This window comes from Oreochromis niloticus, linkage group LG11 (assembly GCF_001858045.2).
Source record: "Oreochromis niloticus isolate F11D_XX linkage group LG11, O_niloticus_UMD_NMBU, whole genome shotgun sequence".
Classification (NCBI taxonomy): Eukaryota; Metazoa; Chordata; class Actinopteri; order Cichliformes; family Cichlidae; genus Oreochromis; species Oreochromis niloticus.
The window spans coordinates 21,588,285-21,606,253 of record NC_031976.2 but is presented as its reverse complement, the minus strand read 5'-3'; the positions used below and the strand labels follow the sequence as shown (position 1 = coordinate 21,606,253).

Here is a 17,969-nt window from a genome sequence, read left to right as displayed (position 1 = left end):
AATGAGAAGAAGAGAGTACATCCTGATTTTGCTTCTGTTCCTTCATAGTTGAGCTAAAGCATTATGAATGCTCTACCTTGGACTTGTTTGAAAACTGCTTCAAACTGTTCCAGTATCACTGGATTGGAAAATCTTTAGCTATGTTTGAGGACACAGAGAACACTTCCCCCCTAAGTTAGTGGGAACTGGGGGCATGGTCAATCTGAGGGAGTTTACATTCCACAATTTAAAACATACAATCACTGGCCAGTTTGTTAGGTACACCCGTTCCACTGTTGGTTAATACAAATATTTAATCAGCATCTACATGGCAACAACTAAATACCTCTTTTGGCATGTAGTGAACATTTCAAATTGAAATGGCTAATACAGACGGGCACAGTGGATGCTCTTGTCAGTGAAGAACAGGAAACGGAGGCTACAATTCACACGGGTTCACAAAAACTGGACAAGAGGAGACTAGGAAAATGTTGCCTGCTCTGATCAGTCTTGGTTTCTGTTGTGACATTTGGATGGCAAGGTGAGAATTTGACATAAACAACATAAAAGCATGGATTCATCATGCCAGTTCAGACTACTGGTGGTGGTGTAATGGCATGGAGGATATTTTCATGGCACATTTTAGGTGCTTTGGTACCAACTGAGCATCGTTTAAATGCCACAGCCTGCCTGAGTGATGCTGCTGTCGTGTCCGTCCCTTAATTACCACAATGTAGCCACCTTCTGACTTATGCTTCCAGCAGGATAACACGCCATGTCACAAAATTCAGATCATCTCAAACTGTTTTTTTGAACATGACAGTTAGTTTTACTAAAATTACCTCCACAGTCACCAATTCAATCCAATAGAGTATCTTTAAGATGAGGTAGAATGGGAGATTCACATTATGCATGTGCAGCCAACAAATCTGCAGCATGTATAATGCGACCATGTAAATATGGACCAAAATGTTTCCACTGCTTGGTTGAATCTATGTCATGAGGAATTGAGGCAGTGCTGAAGCCAAAATGGGGTCCAAGCCCACTAATAAAATCCTCACTGACTGTATTTCACTGACTGGCTATTATAGCGTCCATGGGAGGTAAAAGTATACATTTACATCACAGATTTCTATGTGAAATTATCACTTCTCCACCAAAAAGTTCTGAAATTATTGGAAGTTACTCAGGCTGACATTTCTAAAATTGCCGACATGGACTCAGGAAACTACACCGGCTTAAGTGATATTTAAGTTTAACGAAGGTCCTATAGCTTTTTAGCATCCACTCTCTTCTTTCCTGGTTTGATTTTGCCTTATTGATAGTCCTACTCATTACACAAGCTCGTCCACTCCTAGATTTTAATCTCAGACAGCAGCTGACCTTGGCAGGGTTTCCTTAAAGACTGAGGATTGTGCACTACACTTCCTATCTGAAACATCACATTACACACGCACACACACACTCAAGATTTTATAAAGAGTATAATAAATAAATATGTAAGTAATAATCTTTGTGTGTTTCCAGGATTTTTCTGCCTTGTAATACTAATTGTACTACAGCGGATATATGCTTACAGTGTCATTTATCTGCTGATCTACTTTTACTGCATTATGTTGGTCAGATGTTTGTTATTATTATCGTCATTACACAAGAATTAGAATTTAAGACACATCTAGGGAGAAATGAGAAATAAAACACTGGTGTTCATTCAATATTTCGACCCCAGCATTCATTTTTTAAAAACACCTCTTTATTTCTTTATCCATAGATGACTCACTGTGGAAGAAAGCTAGGCCTGGCAAAGTTGTGTAGGAGACTCAACAGCGCCACTGTTTGGACAAAAGTGGCAAATTCACCCTTGTTCAGTGGACCAAAACGAAACACGCAAGCCTTGATTTATCTGTAATTTCCGTTTTATTTAAAATGAAGCTTCAAGATAATAACTCCTCCACGCTGTTTCCTGTTTTTGCATCATAAAATTGTCTGTATACTGAAAATAACAATCTGATAATCTCTTGTGGTAACAAAAAATTTGCTACAGCTCCTCAAAACAGCAAATAAATTACATGTTCTTCAGATAATAGATAAATTACTATCCTTTTTATGTTTATATATAAAATCTAATTTCTACTACAAGGGATAAGAGACAAGAATGACACATCCAAAGCCACATCAGCAAAACTCACAACCTCACAACCACACACACACACACACACACACACACACACACACACACTCCAGGCACACATACACATGTATCGCACACGAATAACAATTTAAGAGCAAAAACATTGATTCTTTCTTCAAATGCAACATAAAATAGTTATGTGACAATTAGATGTGAATAAATGGATTCTATAACAATACTTCTGATAACTCTACTCAGTTATAAACATAAGCACCGACTATCTTCAGAGATATTATAGACATTAAAACATATCTCACAAATATACAGACTCCTCACCTTTGACTGGGTGTGAGTATATGTCAGGGTGGGAGGTGAAAAAGAAAATGGGGGCAAATTAAAAACAATCAAGGCCAGAGAAAGAGCATGAAACAGTACATACACACATATACAGAGGCTGCCACTTCGATATGCATTATTTATGTTTCAGGTCAAAGCAGGATCTTTGCATATGATCCAATCATATCTAGAAGACTACATGTAAGAAAGCAACTTTTTCAGTCCCCTTAAGGTTTCCTACTTCACCTGATTTCACTAGACAGATTCAACATTCCCACCCAAAAAGGCAATGACATAAAGACATTTCTAATAGCTTAATCATAACAATTGCAAAATCAATCATTCAGTAATTATTAATGGTTAAAGGCCACCTTCTGTATTGTCTATTGAACATATATGATCACTGGCTTTTGTTTAGCAAGATTATGCAGAAACTATGAAGCTGACTTTATGATAATGTTAAGAACTTGTCAAATTTTGGGGAGAATTTAGGTCATTTATTAGGTTTGGGTTAGGTTTTATTAGGTTTATTTATAACTGTTAAAAATAAAGAAATCGGTTGACAGAGGATGCACATTCTGAATGTCCTTCTGGTTTGTGATGAAAGGAAATGTCATGAAAAGTACAAAACCAGCAATGACTGACCAAAGAAAGCAGCAAATGCTAAAATGGATGCTAATATTATACATAGCTAACAAATAATTTAAAAAAGATTAATTCAGTCAAAACCCTGAGGCTTCAGAGTGGTCTAAACATTGATTTAAGGCAGTTTTTTTACTCTCTGCTCTGTATGAGGTCACTGGAAGGAGATATCCTTCATATGTTCATTGTAGACACACAGCAGGTGAAGTCCCACCCACCTGCTGTTCATGCTTGTGTTTGCAAGGGGCAGCCAATCAGAAGAAAGTTGGCTTAAAGGGAGGGTGGAGCGAAACCAGCGGGCTGAAGCTGGAAGGTAAATGCAGACTTTGAATTGTTAGTCCTTTAGTACTGTCAGCGTCCTACAGTACTCTTGCTTAAGTAATGCCCTGCTGTTTATATTTTAGTGGCAAGTAAAGGTTTACATGATATCTTGAGTATGCCAAATGCATAGTTGGGAAGTGAGACTAACAATGTGATATATGCTTGGTTCTTGGTCAAGAAGAAAATTCTACAGCAACAGCTGTCCTGTCAGTTTGTTCTTTGATATACATTTATAAAATTAAAAAAACCCAAAACAAAACATTTGCAATTACAAATCTTTATAGCTAGGTTTGAATGTAAACAAAAATTTCTTTGTGGGCAACCTTTGTTATGACTGTCCCATGTCAGCTGACCTTCTTGTTCAGGAAGAGTCTCATCTCTGTCTTCCCACCCTGTTATATTTGGTCACTAACTCTTATGCCCACCCCAATCCTTTGGTTCATCTGTCCAAATACTGAGAGGACACTTGAGGAAATATTTTTGGCAAAGAGAAAAAAAAATACATAAAATATGTAAATAAAATCCTTCTAGCCTGGGAGGGTTTTTTTTCCACTGTAGCTCAGTGGGGCACTTGATAACAGATCTATTCCAGTAGATCTTAGCACACATGGTAATCATTCGTTTAGCACATAATTAGTGGTATGCATGTCTGCTTGAAGATCCCGTAGATTAGGAGGAATCTTAAAATTGTTAAATTTGCTGCTGAAACACAGCTGTGTCCTCCTTTCTTTACAACCTGTAAGTCACAGAAATGAGTCTCCGAGAGTGAAAATAAGGACAATTAAATTCAATTAAACTGTGTGTGGGAAATCAGCAAACTGTTAAAGCTAACACACATAGTATATTGAAGCAAACTCAGAGGAAGGTGCAGGTTTAAGCGACTGGTACTGATAAGAGGAACTTTCACAGTGTTTTATGTTAAGATTTAGGACAAAAAAGCTAAATGTCATCCAAACGCCATCACGTGTTTACTCTGGGCTGCTCATTTCTACAGACTTGTCATTTCTGGGGTGATTAGCCCTTTTGACCTAATCCTCCACTACTTGCGCACAGGGGCTGTCTGCAATTGGCCGGTCAGTGTCTCTTGGCACGCTGGGCACTCTGAACACAGGAGGCACAGCAGACTTTCTTGTAGTAGGTGTAGACGCAGAGTCTGGCTTGCACCACCAACTCACACTGTTGACGTACGTCTCTGCAGTTTTCATCTGTGAGCAGACAGAAGGACAGAAAGGTTGGCAGGGAGATCAAAACACACTTGATCACAGTTTTGTTGACACACGCACCGACCTGAGACTTGTGGGCTGCAGGGTATTGTGTTGCAGATTTGTTCCTGGACTGGTTTTTTGCTGGAGTCGCATTCATGGCTGTGCTTCTTCTCTGGTGTTAGACATCGAACTTCCCTCATCTGTAAGCCCTTTCCACAAGACTTTGAGCACTGAGAACAAAAACACAGGCAGGCCAAGAGTATAAATATAATTTCCACAAATCTCTGATTTTTTTTTTTTCTTCGTTGTCCTTTCATCTCTCACCGCGCTCCACTCTGTGGTGAACCACTGTGCCTGACACGCTCCCATCTTGCATTGCTGGACTGATGCAGGCTTGTCCAGGTTAGCGCACTCAGCGTCTGGAACAACAGTGAAATCGTTCCCCATCTTCTGGACACAAATGATGTCTCGTCGCTGAGTTCCATCCCCGCATGGGACGTTACACTGGAAAAAAGACCACAAATCAGTGACATATCCAACCCTAGTCAAGAATAAAGCAGCTGTAGGACACAAAACACAATATGAGACCCAAACTCACAGCACAAAATAAGTCTTTAGACGCCACTCTCCTACCTGTGTCCAGGGGCTGCTGTACCATATAGTTACTGGCACACAGGGGCCTCCGTTACATGCCTTCAACTCTGCTGGTTTGTCCCCAATACAGTCTCCTCCTTCTCCACCCTCTCTGACTCCTCCTCTGGTGAGACACACCACTTCTCTCTTTTGCACCCCAGGGCCACACTGCGCTGAACACTGAGCACACAAAGTCAGGGAACATGTTGAGGACCGATGCTAAATGCATGTTTTATTCTTATGTTGCTGTGAGTACATAAGTAAGTAAAATTCATTTATATAGCACTTTTAAGACAAGAATCTATTACAACGTGCTTTATAAGGATATTAAAAATACTGCCTGTCTGAATAGATGTGTTCTCATTTTTTTTTTTTTAAAGCTGAAAAGGTTTTAAAAAGTTTTTGAAAGCTGAAATGCGTGTGCATTACTTACAGTCTTGGACCAGTCTGTAAAGTACCAGTTGGTCACACAGGGACCCATGTTGCACTCCTCACTTCCCTGTGGACGGGCCCTGGAGCTGCACTCCTTCTCGTTCACCACGTCACCTTGATCGCTGACACAGCGCACACTCCTTGTTCTCTTCCCTACTCCGCAGTCCACCGAGCACTGAGGCAGAAGCAGGACAAACATGAGAATATACAGACAAACCACTAAGCGAATATTCTTTGTGTTCCCAATTATAACTTTTTAGAGCTTTTTTTGTAGTATTAATTATAGCTTTTTGAAATTAATGATAGTGTCTTGTTGAGACACTATACTATACAAGTGTCCCACTTGCTGACAATGTGAGAGGGTCTCTTGGTCTGTTGTCTCCAGACAAGAACAGAGGCTGTTGCTAGCCACATACATGTGTTGTGGACCCACCTGGCTCCAGTTAGAGCTGACCTCCCAGTGGGAGCAGAGGCGGAGCTGGCAGGGCTGTGTCAGCACTGGCTGGGTGAGGTCGGCGCAGCGCTGGGGGTGAACCATGGTGGAGCGATCGCCAAAGCTCTGCCTGCACTGAAGCTGCCTCTGCTGGACACCCGGGCCGCAGGATACACTGCACTCCGACCACGAACTAGCCTCCCAGCTGTGACAGAGGAGACAGGATCCACTTAAAAACATTTACAAGTCATTCAAGCAAAGAGACTTTTGTAAGCAATTAGTTTCCATTCATAATTATGTTATACAGTTTGTGGAATTATCTTTAATTCTTCACAGTAATTCTTATGCATGGCACATAATAGAGCCAACCCAAATAAATTAACTGCCATGTAGCTACTACTACTACTAAACTACTACTACTTTTTGTATGCAAAAATATGCATAAAATGTCTCTATGTTCAAGAAAAATAAAAAAATCTATGCTTTCAAGCCAAGATAAATGAATGTCATTTTAAAAATAAGCTGTTAAATAACATTCAATGTATAAAAAATGCAATATAGAAATTAATTTTCTATATAACCTGTATATGATTAAGTTAAACTATAGGCTGCTCACAATGGCGGGCAGGGGTGTGTGTTACAAGGCTCCTCCTCAGGAACAGGTTTGGCTGCAGAGTCACACTTGCTCTCTGAGACCTCCTCGTCTGTATCACGGCTTACACAAACGATGAGTCTATACTGAGTACCTTAAGAGAGAGAAACAGATGGACAGATTCTTGTACTTGCTTCCAACAACCAGAGGAGGGAGACACCACATCATCCAAAGTAATTAAGCAGATGAGAGAATTTTTGGGGTGTAACACATATGAAGTCCCACAATCAGAAGTCTTACCTTTGCCACAGGATGCAGAACACTCGGTGAGGCCACCTCTCTTCCACACAAATGGCGGCAGGGTGTCCAGTGGCAGGTCAGTGCGAGGGGGGATCCGAGCATTCCTATTGGGCGCAGATCCTCGTGGGCGTGACCGCTCAGGTGTCCACTGGTTCGAAGTTGGGAGCGAAAACACAGAGGAGGAGGACGAGGAGGAGGAAGGGTAAGAATGGACTGAATTGGGAAGAGGAGCAGGAACAGGGTCTTCAACTGAGACGGTGAGAGGACCTGTGAGAGAATGTCAACACAGATGGACATGAAAGCTCAAATATAAAGGAGAACATGACTGGGAAACAAACAAGAGGAGTTATTAAGAGCGGGGAAAGAGGAAAAACATGTTGAAATGCTGAAAATAAGAGGAAAACATTAATGATGTCATGATGAGGTCAGGATCTCATGACAACCAACATATGGATCAGATAGCCTCCCATCTAGGTCATCTACGCACACAAATACACACAAACACACTCGTGAAATAATCCCTCCCATTTGGCCCACAACCACACCCATCATAAACCATAAAGACGTCAGTCATTCTTCCAGAATCTGCATTACAGTGATGTTTCCTTTAGTAACTTGGAAAGAATGAATCTGGAGAGCTCCACATTGACATGTGCTGCACACGGCTGCTGGGAAAGCTGCCATCTAGGCTACTGTATGCAGCATAGAGAAAATACGGTTGTCAAACAGAAGAGAGGAGGTCAGAAAGCCAGGGTGTCATAGACTTACTGCGAAGGGGTGCCCTCGCTGGCTCTCTCTCCCTTGGTCTCTCCCTGGGTGCCTCTCTGGGCGTCTCCCGCTCTCTCTCCATTAGCTTTTCGGTCTCTCCCTCTTTTTTCTCAACCGGAATGTAATACTCATAGTCAATGCCTGGGTTGTCCTTGTGGAAGATTATCTAAAGAGCAAAACGGAGCCAAAGAAGAGGGTGAAAAAAAATGCCTGAAAATCTCATTATTGATTCCCACAGAGAAATGTACTTGTTACAGGTCAGAGGTCAGAATGAACTGGCAGGAGCTTGATGTCATGCTCAAGAACCCATCCCCTACATAATCCTACAGTCTTATATATAAGATATAATCTAGTCAAGGTCATTTAGACTTAATCAGCAGGGGTCTCATTTCAAAAACATTTTGATCTGCTATATTTTGCAACTGATCCTGAGGGCCTTCAGTCACCGGCGGCGTCGCATCTGCTTGCAGAGTGAAATTTATCTGGAACTGCTAAGAGTCAAAATATGCTTTTTAAAAAAAACAAACTCAGACACCTTAATTCCTAGAAGGATGATTTAGAGATTAACTGAACAGTTCAGATGTAAATATATAGCTGCTGTATCACCATTAATACACCCACGTCATTTAACCTTTTGGTGTTTCATCTGTGTTAAACAAACAAGTTCTAAATGTCTGAGTTTCAGGAGTGCGAGATATTTGATTTGGCTGCTTTTGAAAAGAGTCAGAGCTGTTTCCCCTAGCTTTCAGTCTCCGTGCTAGAGTATGCTTTGCTGTCTAGTTGCTCAGTTGGCTCTAGTTGGCTTTTCCTTAACCCCCTCATTCAAGAGCACAGGATTCATTTCCAAAACACTAAATTACCACCTGGGTCCTAAAATCAAACAGCTGGCCTTGTGATGGAAAATCTGTCAGAGGGATTTCTGGGATTTTTTACAATGAGGTGGCAGAAAACATGAAGTTAAAAATGTAAGGTAAGTTTTCATGCTCATGTGCAGGACCTTAATAAAGATGTGTTACATGGACTGTAAAACATTTAATATTGAATAGCTATTTAACAAATGGTGAAACAAACATTTAGACCTATTACTTAGGTAAGTATTGCTTATTTAAATATAAGTATTATACAAAATTAAATGTATCGTATCTTTGGATTATAATTACTGGATTATAATCAGTCATGCGCTTACCTTAATTCTGTAAAAGCAGATGATTTAATGACTTTATTCATTCTGTGTAACATTATCTATAATAATATAGCACAATATAGAAAACATGGTTTCAGTGCCATGCCCTCCCTTTGGACAGGTCCCTCAGCGCCTTACTGCCTAAGACACCACTGACTATTTTTCCTAATATTGGAAGGTGTATTTAAAACAGGGATACAAAACCCGTGACTTAAAAAAAAAAAAAAGAGGACATTTGGGGCCTTTACACCCCCCTACTTCGCGTGCCCTTGTGAGTGAAGGAAAAAAAACAGTCCCTGGACTGAAGCATTTCAGTTTGTGGTCGGTGTGTTAACTCAGATCTACAGGGTGTGCCAAAAAGCTGATTTATTTATATATTTATTTTGCAACACTGGCAAGGATCTAGACGGAGCACATATTCTTAATCCATCTAACAAGCATGCAATGAGCTACACGGCATCACAGTGCCGCTGCCATGGTGACAGCATTTTAATCTTTTTATATCTTACTTTTTGTATCCCGCTAAACCTTAAAAATGCTGGTGATTCTTGGGGAGATCAAACCAGGGCTATTTTTTACCTCCTCTGGTCCTGATGTTACTGGATGTGAAGCTACACATGACTCCTGATCTTTAATAAGATTTTAGCCTGAGGTTAGCGCTGTTATTATTAAGCCTTGGATAGTTTCAGGTGGCTCAGGATAAGCTTTAGTATATCCTTCTTTATCCTGCCATAATACTAAAATAATGCCGTCTCCTTGGAGGATCTTGACACAGAGCAGAAGAACACAGCTTCGGGCACAAAACAGTGACATGGAGATATAAATTAGAGAAATATTCTGTACGTATACATGTTTCTCTGAGTAAATCTTAATTTTGTAGTGCTGGTCCATGTTTGCTTACAGAACTTACATATAGCTGTAGCTGTGTCTTTGTGGGTCCTGGTGCCCAGAGGGACTCGCCCTTTGCTTCCTCCCCCTCCGCCTGTGCTCTAGGCCTGGTGTAGGTGAAGGTAGTTCCCCCTGCTTGATACTCCCCTGGGGGGTCCACAGCCCAACGTCCGTTCACCACGGAAGCCCCTGTTCCACTCCTCATGGCTGGAAAAAGGGAGGAGAGAGTGGGAATGTCAGAAGAACTGGGGTGAATTTTTCTTTTCTTATTAGGACCTTGTTTAGTCTGGTGAAATCTTAGAAAATCCCCCCATATGCTCAAACACATTCCCAAAAAAGACAAACACAGACCCTGGAGTGCTGTGTGGTGAACAAACAGGAGGCTGACAAGAAACACACGCACACACAGAAATATACACACTTGACTGATTCTTTATGAGCTCTAACAATGCTAGCTTAGAGTCTGTGAGGCCACAAAAATCTCAGGTCTCAGTCAAAGCCAGCACACACACGATCACGGGCCAAATCTCATTCCCAAATCTGCACTATCCTCGCCAGTATTTCACTTTTACTGGAGCTGTAGGCCAGCATTATTCAAGAAACCCGAAACCAAATGTGTGCGTGTGCAACTCAGCTTACCCAGGTAGTTAGGGCTCGCTCGTCTCTCGGTGATGTTGATGAATGTGGCTCCGGGTGGGATGTCCAGGATCTTGTGGTAACCAAGAGGAACCGTGGCATTGTGGAAGCTTCCCGCCACCTTTCGACAGGATGTTTCCCGCCCACCACACACTCCACATTTGTCAATCACAGAGCCGGAGCCCAGCACCCCGTCACAGCCCTCCGTCTGACAGGAGAAGGAGTTGAAAAGATGTGAGTGATGGGTCGGACAATGAAGGAAATGTGGCTGGGAAACAATTGAGATGTTAGAGAAGGGGTGGGGATGGAGAAAAACTAGTCCAATCTTGTTGACATTTCGCATCCATTGCCAGTGTTTATTTCAACGTTGCTTATTTAAATTGGTAACTGATGCTCGCTAGATTCCTGCCAGGAGCAGAAGGGTGGAACGAGGGTAAAATCAGAGAGTGAGAGTGCAAATGAGAGAAAGAGGAAAAGATGCAAAGAAAAGAGGCCCCGAGAAGGGCCGTAAAAAGAGCCTGACTCTGAATGCCAGTTTAAATCAGCTTCCAGACGTGAGACTGAGACAGCCAGATTCTGGGCTTTGTCAACCTCTTCGAGACAGGAGACACTTGGACTCAGACACGTGAAACAAGAAATCTCGCACACACATTTGAAACCACTCACCAGACATTGTCCTTCCACACACACATCATTGGTGCTAACATTGAAGCAGGGGGTCCCGTCTCTGACACGCTCTGACTGACGGACGTAGAAACGATAGCCAGCGGGTCTGCAGGTCAGCTCGCACTGCTTGTCTGCCCCAACTGTAACACAGAAACACAGGGCAGCAGGGTCACTACACAACATGTATGTTTTTCTTGACTCTCTGTGTCTGTGTGTGTGTGTGTGCGTGTAGAGTTTTTTTTTCTCTCTCTGACAACCACGGAGAAGAAACAGCTGGAAGGATGAACGTCTTTCCATGTGGTCAGGAAACTAAGGCCAGACCATATAACCCCTGAGAGGGAGAGTGATCAGCTATTTCCCCCGCTGTTCATTGCTGCACCTTCCCAGCGGATACATACGCAGAAAAGAGGTGTAATCTTAAGTTTGAAAAAGGTAAGATTTATGAGTGCGACCCAAAGGATGCATGCAGCAGGGCGAGTCGAAGAACTGAAGAAAAAGGGCACCGCTTCAAGGTAAAAGAGAAAATGAAAGTCATTCAGTGCAGAGAGGATAGGGAAGATAAATAGCGTGGAGAATGCAGAAAACTACACAGGGCAGAGTGGTAAAAGGAAACTGTGGAGAAAATAAGGAGCTTTTTTTGAAGAAAAGAACTAATATATTTGAGGGCATGGCAAGAGCACAACATCAGCAGACCGTCTTCAGTCCTCCATTTGTGCCTAAACATGATGCTTTTTCGGACTGCAGGATGTGTAAGTAACCTGTATTTTATGAAAGACTCAGAGTTACTGTAATTCAGCATGTAAAACACCAAGGAATAAAACAGTCTTGAAGCATAATAACCCCCTCTCACAACCAAACTCCAGACAGAGTTAGAGTTGCTGGTTTCCTCAAATGTATGATGTAGCCTACAACTTCTTATCATAGTCCTAGGAGAAAGAGTATGGGTCTGTTTCCCAAAAGGTTAAGATCTTCATTTAAAATGAAGAGCAAGACACAGAGGAAGGGGGGATCACGGCTGGTGATTGGGTCCACTGTTTGGTAGTTTATTTAAGAAGAAGCTGTAGGTGTGTGTGAATGTACAGGCCTGTGATCCTGTTTGTTTGAAACGGGGCTAATGACATGAGCTCACTCCATGAGCAGAAGAGGTAGCTGGAGACAGGAGGGAGGAGCTGGGGGTTAAAGGGAAAAATCCTCGTCTTCTGAAACTGTAAAAACCATTAAATTCTGTACACATATGAACACCATGCCACTTTGCCTGGAGCAGTCAAAACAATAATTTTCTTCTTAAAACAATTAAAAAAAAAATCTGTGTTAATCTTATGATGCAACCAAATGTTGTTTGTGATAATACAGCAGTGCTGCGAAATGGTTACACTGTTGCAGAATGGAAAAATTTCCACTCCAAGTCATGACATCAGCAGAAAGTAAACCGAGCTTTCCATCACCTTTGAAGTCATGAGGTTCATAGGAGATAACGGAGAACAAAGGGTAAAGGTCAAATACCAGAGCCCTGCTTTCACCTTGTGTGTCCGAGAGAGGATTCAAAGAGTGTTGTATGACACACATTCAAAGGAAATCCATATGCTTTCAGGGTCCTCAAATCTCTCAGAGTACCACATTGCTCAGCCAGGTGTCACACAAGCAGGAAACTAAACAATCTTGTGCCGGGATCAAAGCAGCTGTGACACCGTACACCAGATCACTCAAAAGTGACTTAGAAAAGCATTAAACTGAAAAAGAATGTGTGACAAATGTGTGATAACTAGGGTTGAGGGAACGGCCGCGTGGCCCTCTTACTTCCTACAGCCATCTTTAAACTCAACCTTTAATGTCAGCTGCACACCTGTACAGTTTCACGACTGCATCTGGCACGACTGCAAGGCCGTCGAGTTCAGAAAGGACAAACACCTGCCAAAGTACTCAAAACCTTCGTGGTAGTTCCTGTTAAAGGAACCGAGGCTCCGGGATCACATTTTGCAATGATCACTGCACAGACTGAGAGAAACATGAGGTGAAAAAAAACATATCCTAGATGAGAAGTCGTTAAAAACGTGAATGAAGAACCTCCAGATAGAAGATAAGTGCAAGTTAAAGTAGACTGTTAAAATGTCATTTCAAGCTTGGGCCGACGTACAGATCGAGATCTGTGGTTTTTATGTTTCCACAAAGGGAACACATATTTCCAGCGTTAAGGAGTGAATTTCCTCTCGCTAAGTGGGTGGAAGTGGTGAGGAGGGCATTAAAGCAAAACAGTTGATCTAGACTTGATGTTTAACAGTTTTATACAGACACAAATGTAAGGCAGGAGATGGAGCATAAGTTTGCTTATAAATACACTGTGATATTGTAGCAGCAGTCCTTCAACACAGGTAAACATGGAGTTTGAGGAATTTAAACAATTTTTCAAGGGACTAAAGACGAAGAGACTAAACAGCAACAGATTTAGCGATGAAGGGGCTCAGCAGAGTTTCCAGAGAAACTGTATTAATTCTCAGTGAAAACAGGACAAAATAAAACACTTTATCACGTACAAAAATATGTCATTGTGTCCCGAGATGGATCCCTGTTGGAAAGCGAGAGAGGGGCAGGCCTAAGACCACATGATGGAGGACATCATGTGGTTGGAGGAGATGCTGAAGCCCAAAACTGCTCCAAGTGGGGAAAACTTATTGCAGACATATGTCGCATCGAGGATAATGTGATCTAGACTAGATAAATGGAAACTATCTAATACCAGTGGGGAAAAAAAGCTTATTAATAACAGGCCATTAGCAAATATTCAAACCAGCACATTTGAAAAATAGATGAATAGTATAATATAGTTCTTATATATTATATAAATAAGAAGTATACTACTGTATATTATATGATTTTCATTCCTGGAACTAATTTCTTAAGGCTAGCCTTTAATTGTCTTGCTGTAATTGTAATTGATTCTGATTTCAATATATCAGAAAAGTTTGCTGTTGACATAAGGTGGTAGAAAAAAACAAAACAAAATGATGATGTTTCATTTTTATTGATTAAAATAAATCATTTGACAGATTCTAATGAACACACAAACTTTTTGAATTTCTACTGTGCATTGATTTGTGCATCCAACTGTGCAAAACTGTACTTTTTTTCAGCCTCGATGTGCCCCCTTGTTTACCATCTGATGACTGCAGAGAGATATGAGAAGATATATGGTACATATTTAGAAAGAACGAGAGAGAGAGAAAGAGATGGAAAAAGAGAGGCAGCGTTCCCACCCTCTCTCCCTCCACCCTCATTCTCTCCATCTGTCTGTCATAGTTATCTTTGAGAGATTAGACTGGAGACAGTGACAGAAAAGAGAGGGGGAGCTAAAAGCGGGATACGTGTCGCCACACATGCTCTCTCTGCCTTCCTCATCACCTCCCTCATTCTCCGTCTCCTTAAGCCACGCTCGAGCGCGTCTCAGCTCCAAACTGTCTTCTTTAAATTTAGCCTTTATCTTCCATTTGTTTCTTCCTACTCGTCTTTGCCTCTCTGTTTTCTCTGCTCTCTCATTCTCTTCCACTGTCACTCTAACTCTCGCTCCCTCTCTGAGCTTAGTGTTCAGACAGTGGAATATATGGTGCCTAAATATACTTCCCCGCTATCGCTTCATCTAAACAAACTCCAACGGGGAGAGAGAAAGAGAGAGGCAGTGGGACAGGAAGAGAGGAGGCTGGGTGTGCACAGAGGGGATGAGGCCTGAAAAAAGGAAATATTCAAGTAAAACAACACCTGCACGTGCAGCGCTTACAAATCTATAGAATCGCTGCTAACCAGAGCCGAGCGTGTAGCAGGAAATTAGTCAGGGCCCATCGCTTGTGTGGCTTATAACCACGGTGGCAGCTTTACTGTTTAAACGTACACTTCTAAACCTGAGGCCGCGCCACTCCGAAGAACAAACATAACAGGGCTCGTCACCTTGGAGGCGAAAACGTTCACAAGCTGACTGCACCGCGTAACATAAATACTGACTGGAAATGTATGCAGTGCTACAGAGCTTTAAACAGATGAGAGCAGCTGGAGAAAAATGACATGCAGCAGTCAGTGTTCAAACACACTCAAGCACTCCATCGCAGCCTCCAGCGTGTTGATAGGAAGCCAGATATGAAAATCTGGGTTGTGGCCAATGGGACCGGACTGAAGTAAACAATGTGATAGAGTTTACTTAGCGGAGTGGGAAAGGATCATCTCCGGTGCTGATCGAGTGTGACGTCACCTGGCCACAGCACTGCATCTGCCCCCCACAGCGCAGCAGCATAGCGCAGCCAAAGCATGGACTTTGGTGACTGTTTTTGACTATTTTCCCATAAACTCCCCCCTACCAGAGGTTGCCCTTTTGTCCCCCCCCCCCCCCCATCCAGCCATCTCCGCTTCTCAGCAGACCTCAAGGACACGTCAGTTTAAAACAACCCAAAGTGAAGCAGAGGGCAAGGACGCACAGCAGCTCAATTCAGGATGCAGCGATATCTCTTTTCCCCCCAATCCTGATTCACAAACGCACAGAAACATGGCAGTGGGTAAAAGGAAAGCTCCCGGGTGTTTATGCAGACAGTTTGACTCCAGCTGATACCCCGGCGATGACTTCTGGTGCAAACACACAGAATTAATCTTGTAGATCCGCCTCAAACTTCCCAAAGTCTGACTGAAATCTTAAACAGCCTTCATGGCTGACATGTTGTATTCCCCTGGGAAACACAAGGCATTCAGCTGAAACACACCGGCCTCTGACCTTTCACTCAGGTAATGGGAAAAAATGATATCCAGCTATTGGCTTATTTTTTCTGGCTGCAAGTACGAGTAAGTATGCAAGTATGAGTGTTACAAATAACAGACAAAAACTCATAATTATCTTTTTAAACTATTCTCAGACAGTACGCTTTACTGTGTTACTTTTTCATTTGACACCGATTTAGGATTTTTCCTACACTGCAATAGGTTCACTGATAGAGGATTTTTATCCATGCCCACCCGCTCCTGTCTGCGGGCCTTTCAGGAGGTTTATTGTTTCAAGAGGAAGTCAGAGGAAAAGCACTCAATTCATACTTTCTCAACGAAGTATACATTTATCAACATGCCAAAAGATGGGATCTGCACACCTTCCATGCATCCCATTGGTAAATGTCATACCTGCCATGCTATTTAATTATTTTAGCCTGCCTACAGTTACTCTATATGAACAAAAGTACTGGGCTGCCTACAAATTACACCTACAGGAGCTATTGAGGCATGGAAATCCATATAATTTCTGTGCTGATGTTAATGCCAGAGGAGGTTTGGAGCTCTGGAGTTACTGAGTCAGAGCGCTGGTGACTTTTACACGCTATACGCCTCAGCACTTTATGTGGTTTGCCCCTCTGCTGTGGTTTCTAAATGCTTTCGCTCTTCAATAATACCACTTACAGCTGATTATGGAATATCTGGGAGGGAAGACATTTCACAAACTGGCTTGTGGTGACGGTGGCATCCTATGACAATATCACACTCGCATCAAGTGAGCTCTTAAGAAACAACCCGTTTGTTCACAGATGTTTGTGAAGGCAGACTGCGTGGCTAGGTGCTTGATTTCATACAGTTGTGGCAACGGCAGTGAAAAAAGACAAGATTAGGGGCTGTCCATGTAGTGTACTTTAGAACCTGCAAGCCACCTTGCAACCCACCTCCACTCCAGCTATGTTGTCAGTGATGCCTGCTTGATTTTGCACTGCAGTGTGTATGCGCATGAAAGCATGGCGAGGTCCCAGAACAGAGATGGACCTCCAAATTTAAATGACAACAGCTTTAAAAGAAGTTTCTTTTGGCCATAGGGGTCCTTGCTCAATCAAAAGTACATGCAGCCTATTTTGATTCCACGACTGCTCCACAGTATTCAGCAGCTCCATAAACAGTCGGTTTATGGAGCTTTTACATTAAAAACAGCTTCCTGCTGCGACCAAAAACAAGAGTGATAACAGCAAACTTAAACAGGATGGAAAATCAAGATAGTGGGCTGGAAGTTGATAAAACACTCAGTGGGAGAACTCTTTGAACTGCTTTCATCTGCTCCATTAAATAATCTATTAACTGGATCTACTTTAACTTTTACTGTATTGATCGCGTGTCGTGCTCCGCTTTAATGAATAAACTCTACTGACTCGACCTTTTCAGCTGTGTGTGCTGTCTATATTTGGACTAGTGTGCTAACTGTGTATTTCTTTTTGACAAAATTTGTCAAACTAATGTACTTGTGTGCAGGCCGGGTGGTGTTGCTGATCTACTGTTACTGGGTCTGTGCTTCCCCCAGTGTCTGTGTGGGTCGAAGGAGTTCAACCAGCTCATCCAGTAATCACAAGTGCAAAGACAGACGGACACACAAACACGAATGAGCAAACGCTTTTCCCTCCCTGTTTCTGTTTTATCTGAGATCCATTAAGCTATTCATCTAGAGCACAAGCACTCTTGCCAATATGTTAATACCACAAATACACACAGGCTCAAGCACATATTTCTAATTCTAATGACAAATACTGTTGATATCATCCCACAGCTGTGTTTCTCTCTTCTCTTTCCCTCCTCGATTCCCTCAGCTCCATGCAAGCAATATTCACCCTTCCTATTCGCTCAAATTCCTCAAATATCCGCTGAGCCTTTTCTCTTTTTTTGCCTCCAGCACTGGAAAACAAAGACAAGCTCCACTGCTGCGAACCTTTGCACACTTAACCAAAGAGTAAACAAACACACGGAGCTGCACACTTCTGTGTGAAGAAACAAAGACACGCACACACACGCACGCAAGCCACGTTGTCTCCGTTTGCTCGCAGCGGTCATGT

At 42.3% G+C, this 17,969-nt stretch overlaps 1 protein-coding gene and 1 long non-coding RNA gene across 2 annotated transcripts in view; one reads left to right on the top strand and one right to left on the bottom strand.

Annotated features, from left to right (window-relative positions):
* The first annotated feature begins 320 nt into the window (after nucleotides 1-320).
* Nucleotides 321-2,074, top strand: LOC112848214 (uncharacterized). The gene is made up of 2 exons (XR_003222218.1): nucleotides 321-520; nucleotides 1,751-2,074. It is a non-coding gene; the product is annotated as an uncharacterized LOC112848214 (long non-coding RNA).
* A 275-nt stretch (nucleotides 2,075-2,349) lies between these two features.
* Nucleotides 2,350-17,969, bottom strand: part of adamtsl4 (ADAMTS-like 4) — a 28,677-nt gene continuing 13,057 nt past the window's right edge. The window contains exons 3-14 of the mRNA XM_019364912.2: nucleotides 11,146-11,285; nucleotides 10,483-10,687; nucleotides 9,866-10,050; nucleotides 7,773-7,938; nucleotides 7,005-7,271; nucleotides 6,729-6,858; nucleotides 6,113-6,317; nucleotides 5,681-5,854; nucleotides 5,248-5,427; nucleotides 4,939-5,118; nucleotides 4,697-4,844; nucleotides 2,350-4,614 (exon numbers count right to left, since the gene is read on the bottom strand). Coding sequence (XP_019220457.1) covers nucleotides 4,484-4,614; nucleotides 4,697-4,844; nucleotides 4,939-5,118; nucleotides 5,248-5,427; nucleotides 5,681-5,854; nucleotides 6,113-6,317; nucleotides 6,729-6,858; nucleotides 7,005-7,271; nucleotides 7,773-7,938; nucleotides 9,866-10,050; nucleotides 10,483-10,687; nucleotides 11,146-11,285 — 2,111 coding nt within the window. The 3' untranslated portion in view covers nucleotides 2,350-4,483. The remainder of the gene's footprint in view (nucleotides 4,615-4,696; nucleotides 4,845-4,938; nucleotides 5,119-5,247; nucleotides 5,428-5,680; nucleotides 5,855-6,112; nucleotides 6,318-6,728; nucleotides 6,859-7,004; nucleotides 7,272-7,772; nucleotides 7,939-9,865; nucleotides 10,051-10,482; nucleotides 10,688-11,145; nucleotides 11,286-17,969) is intronic.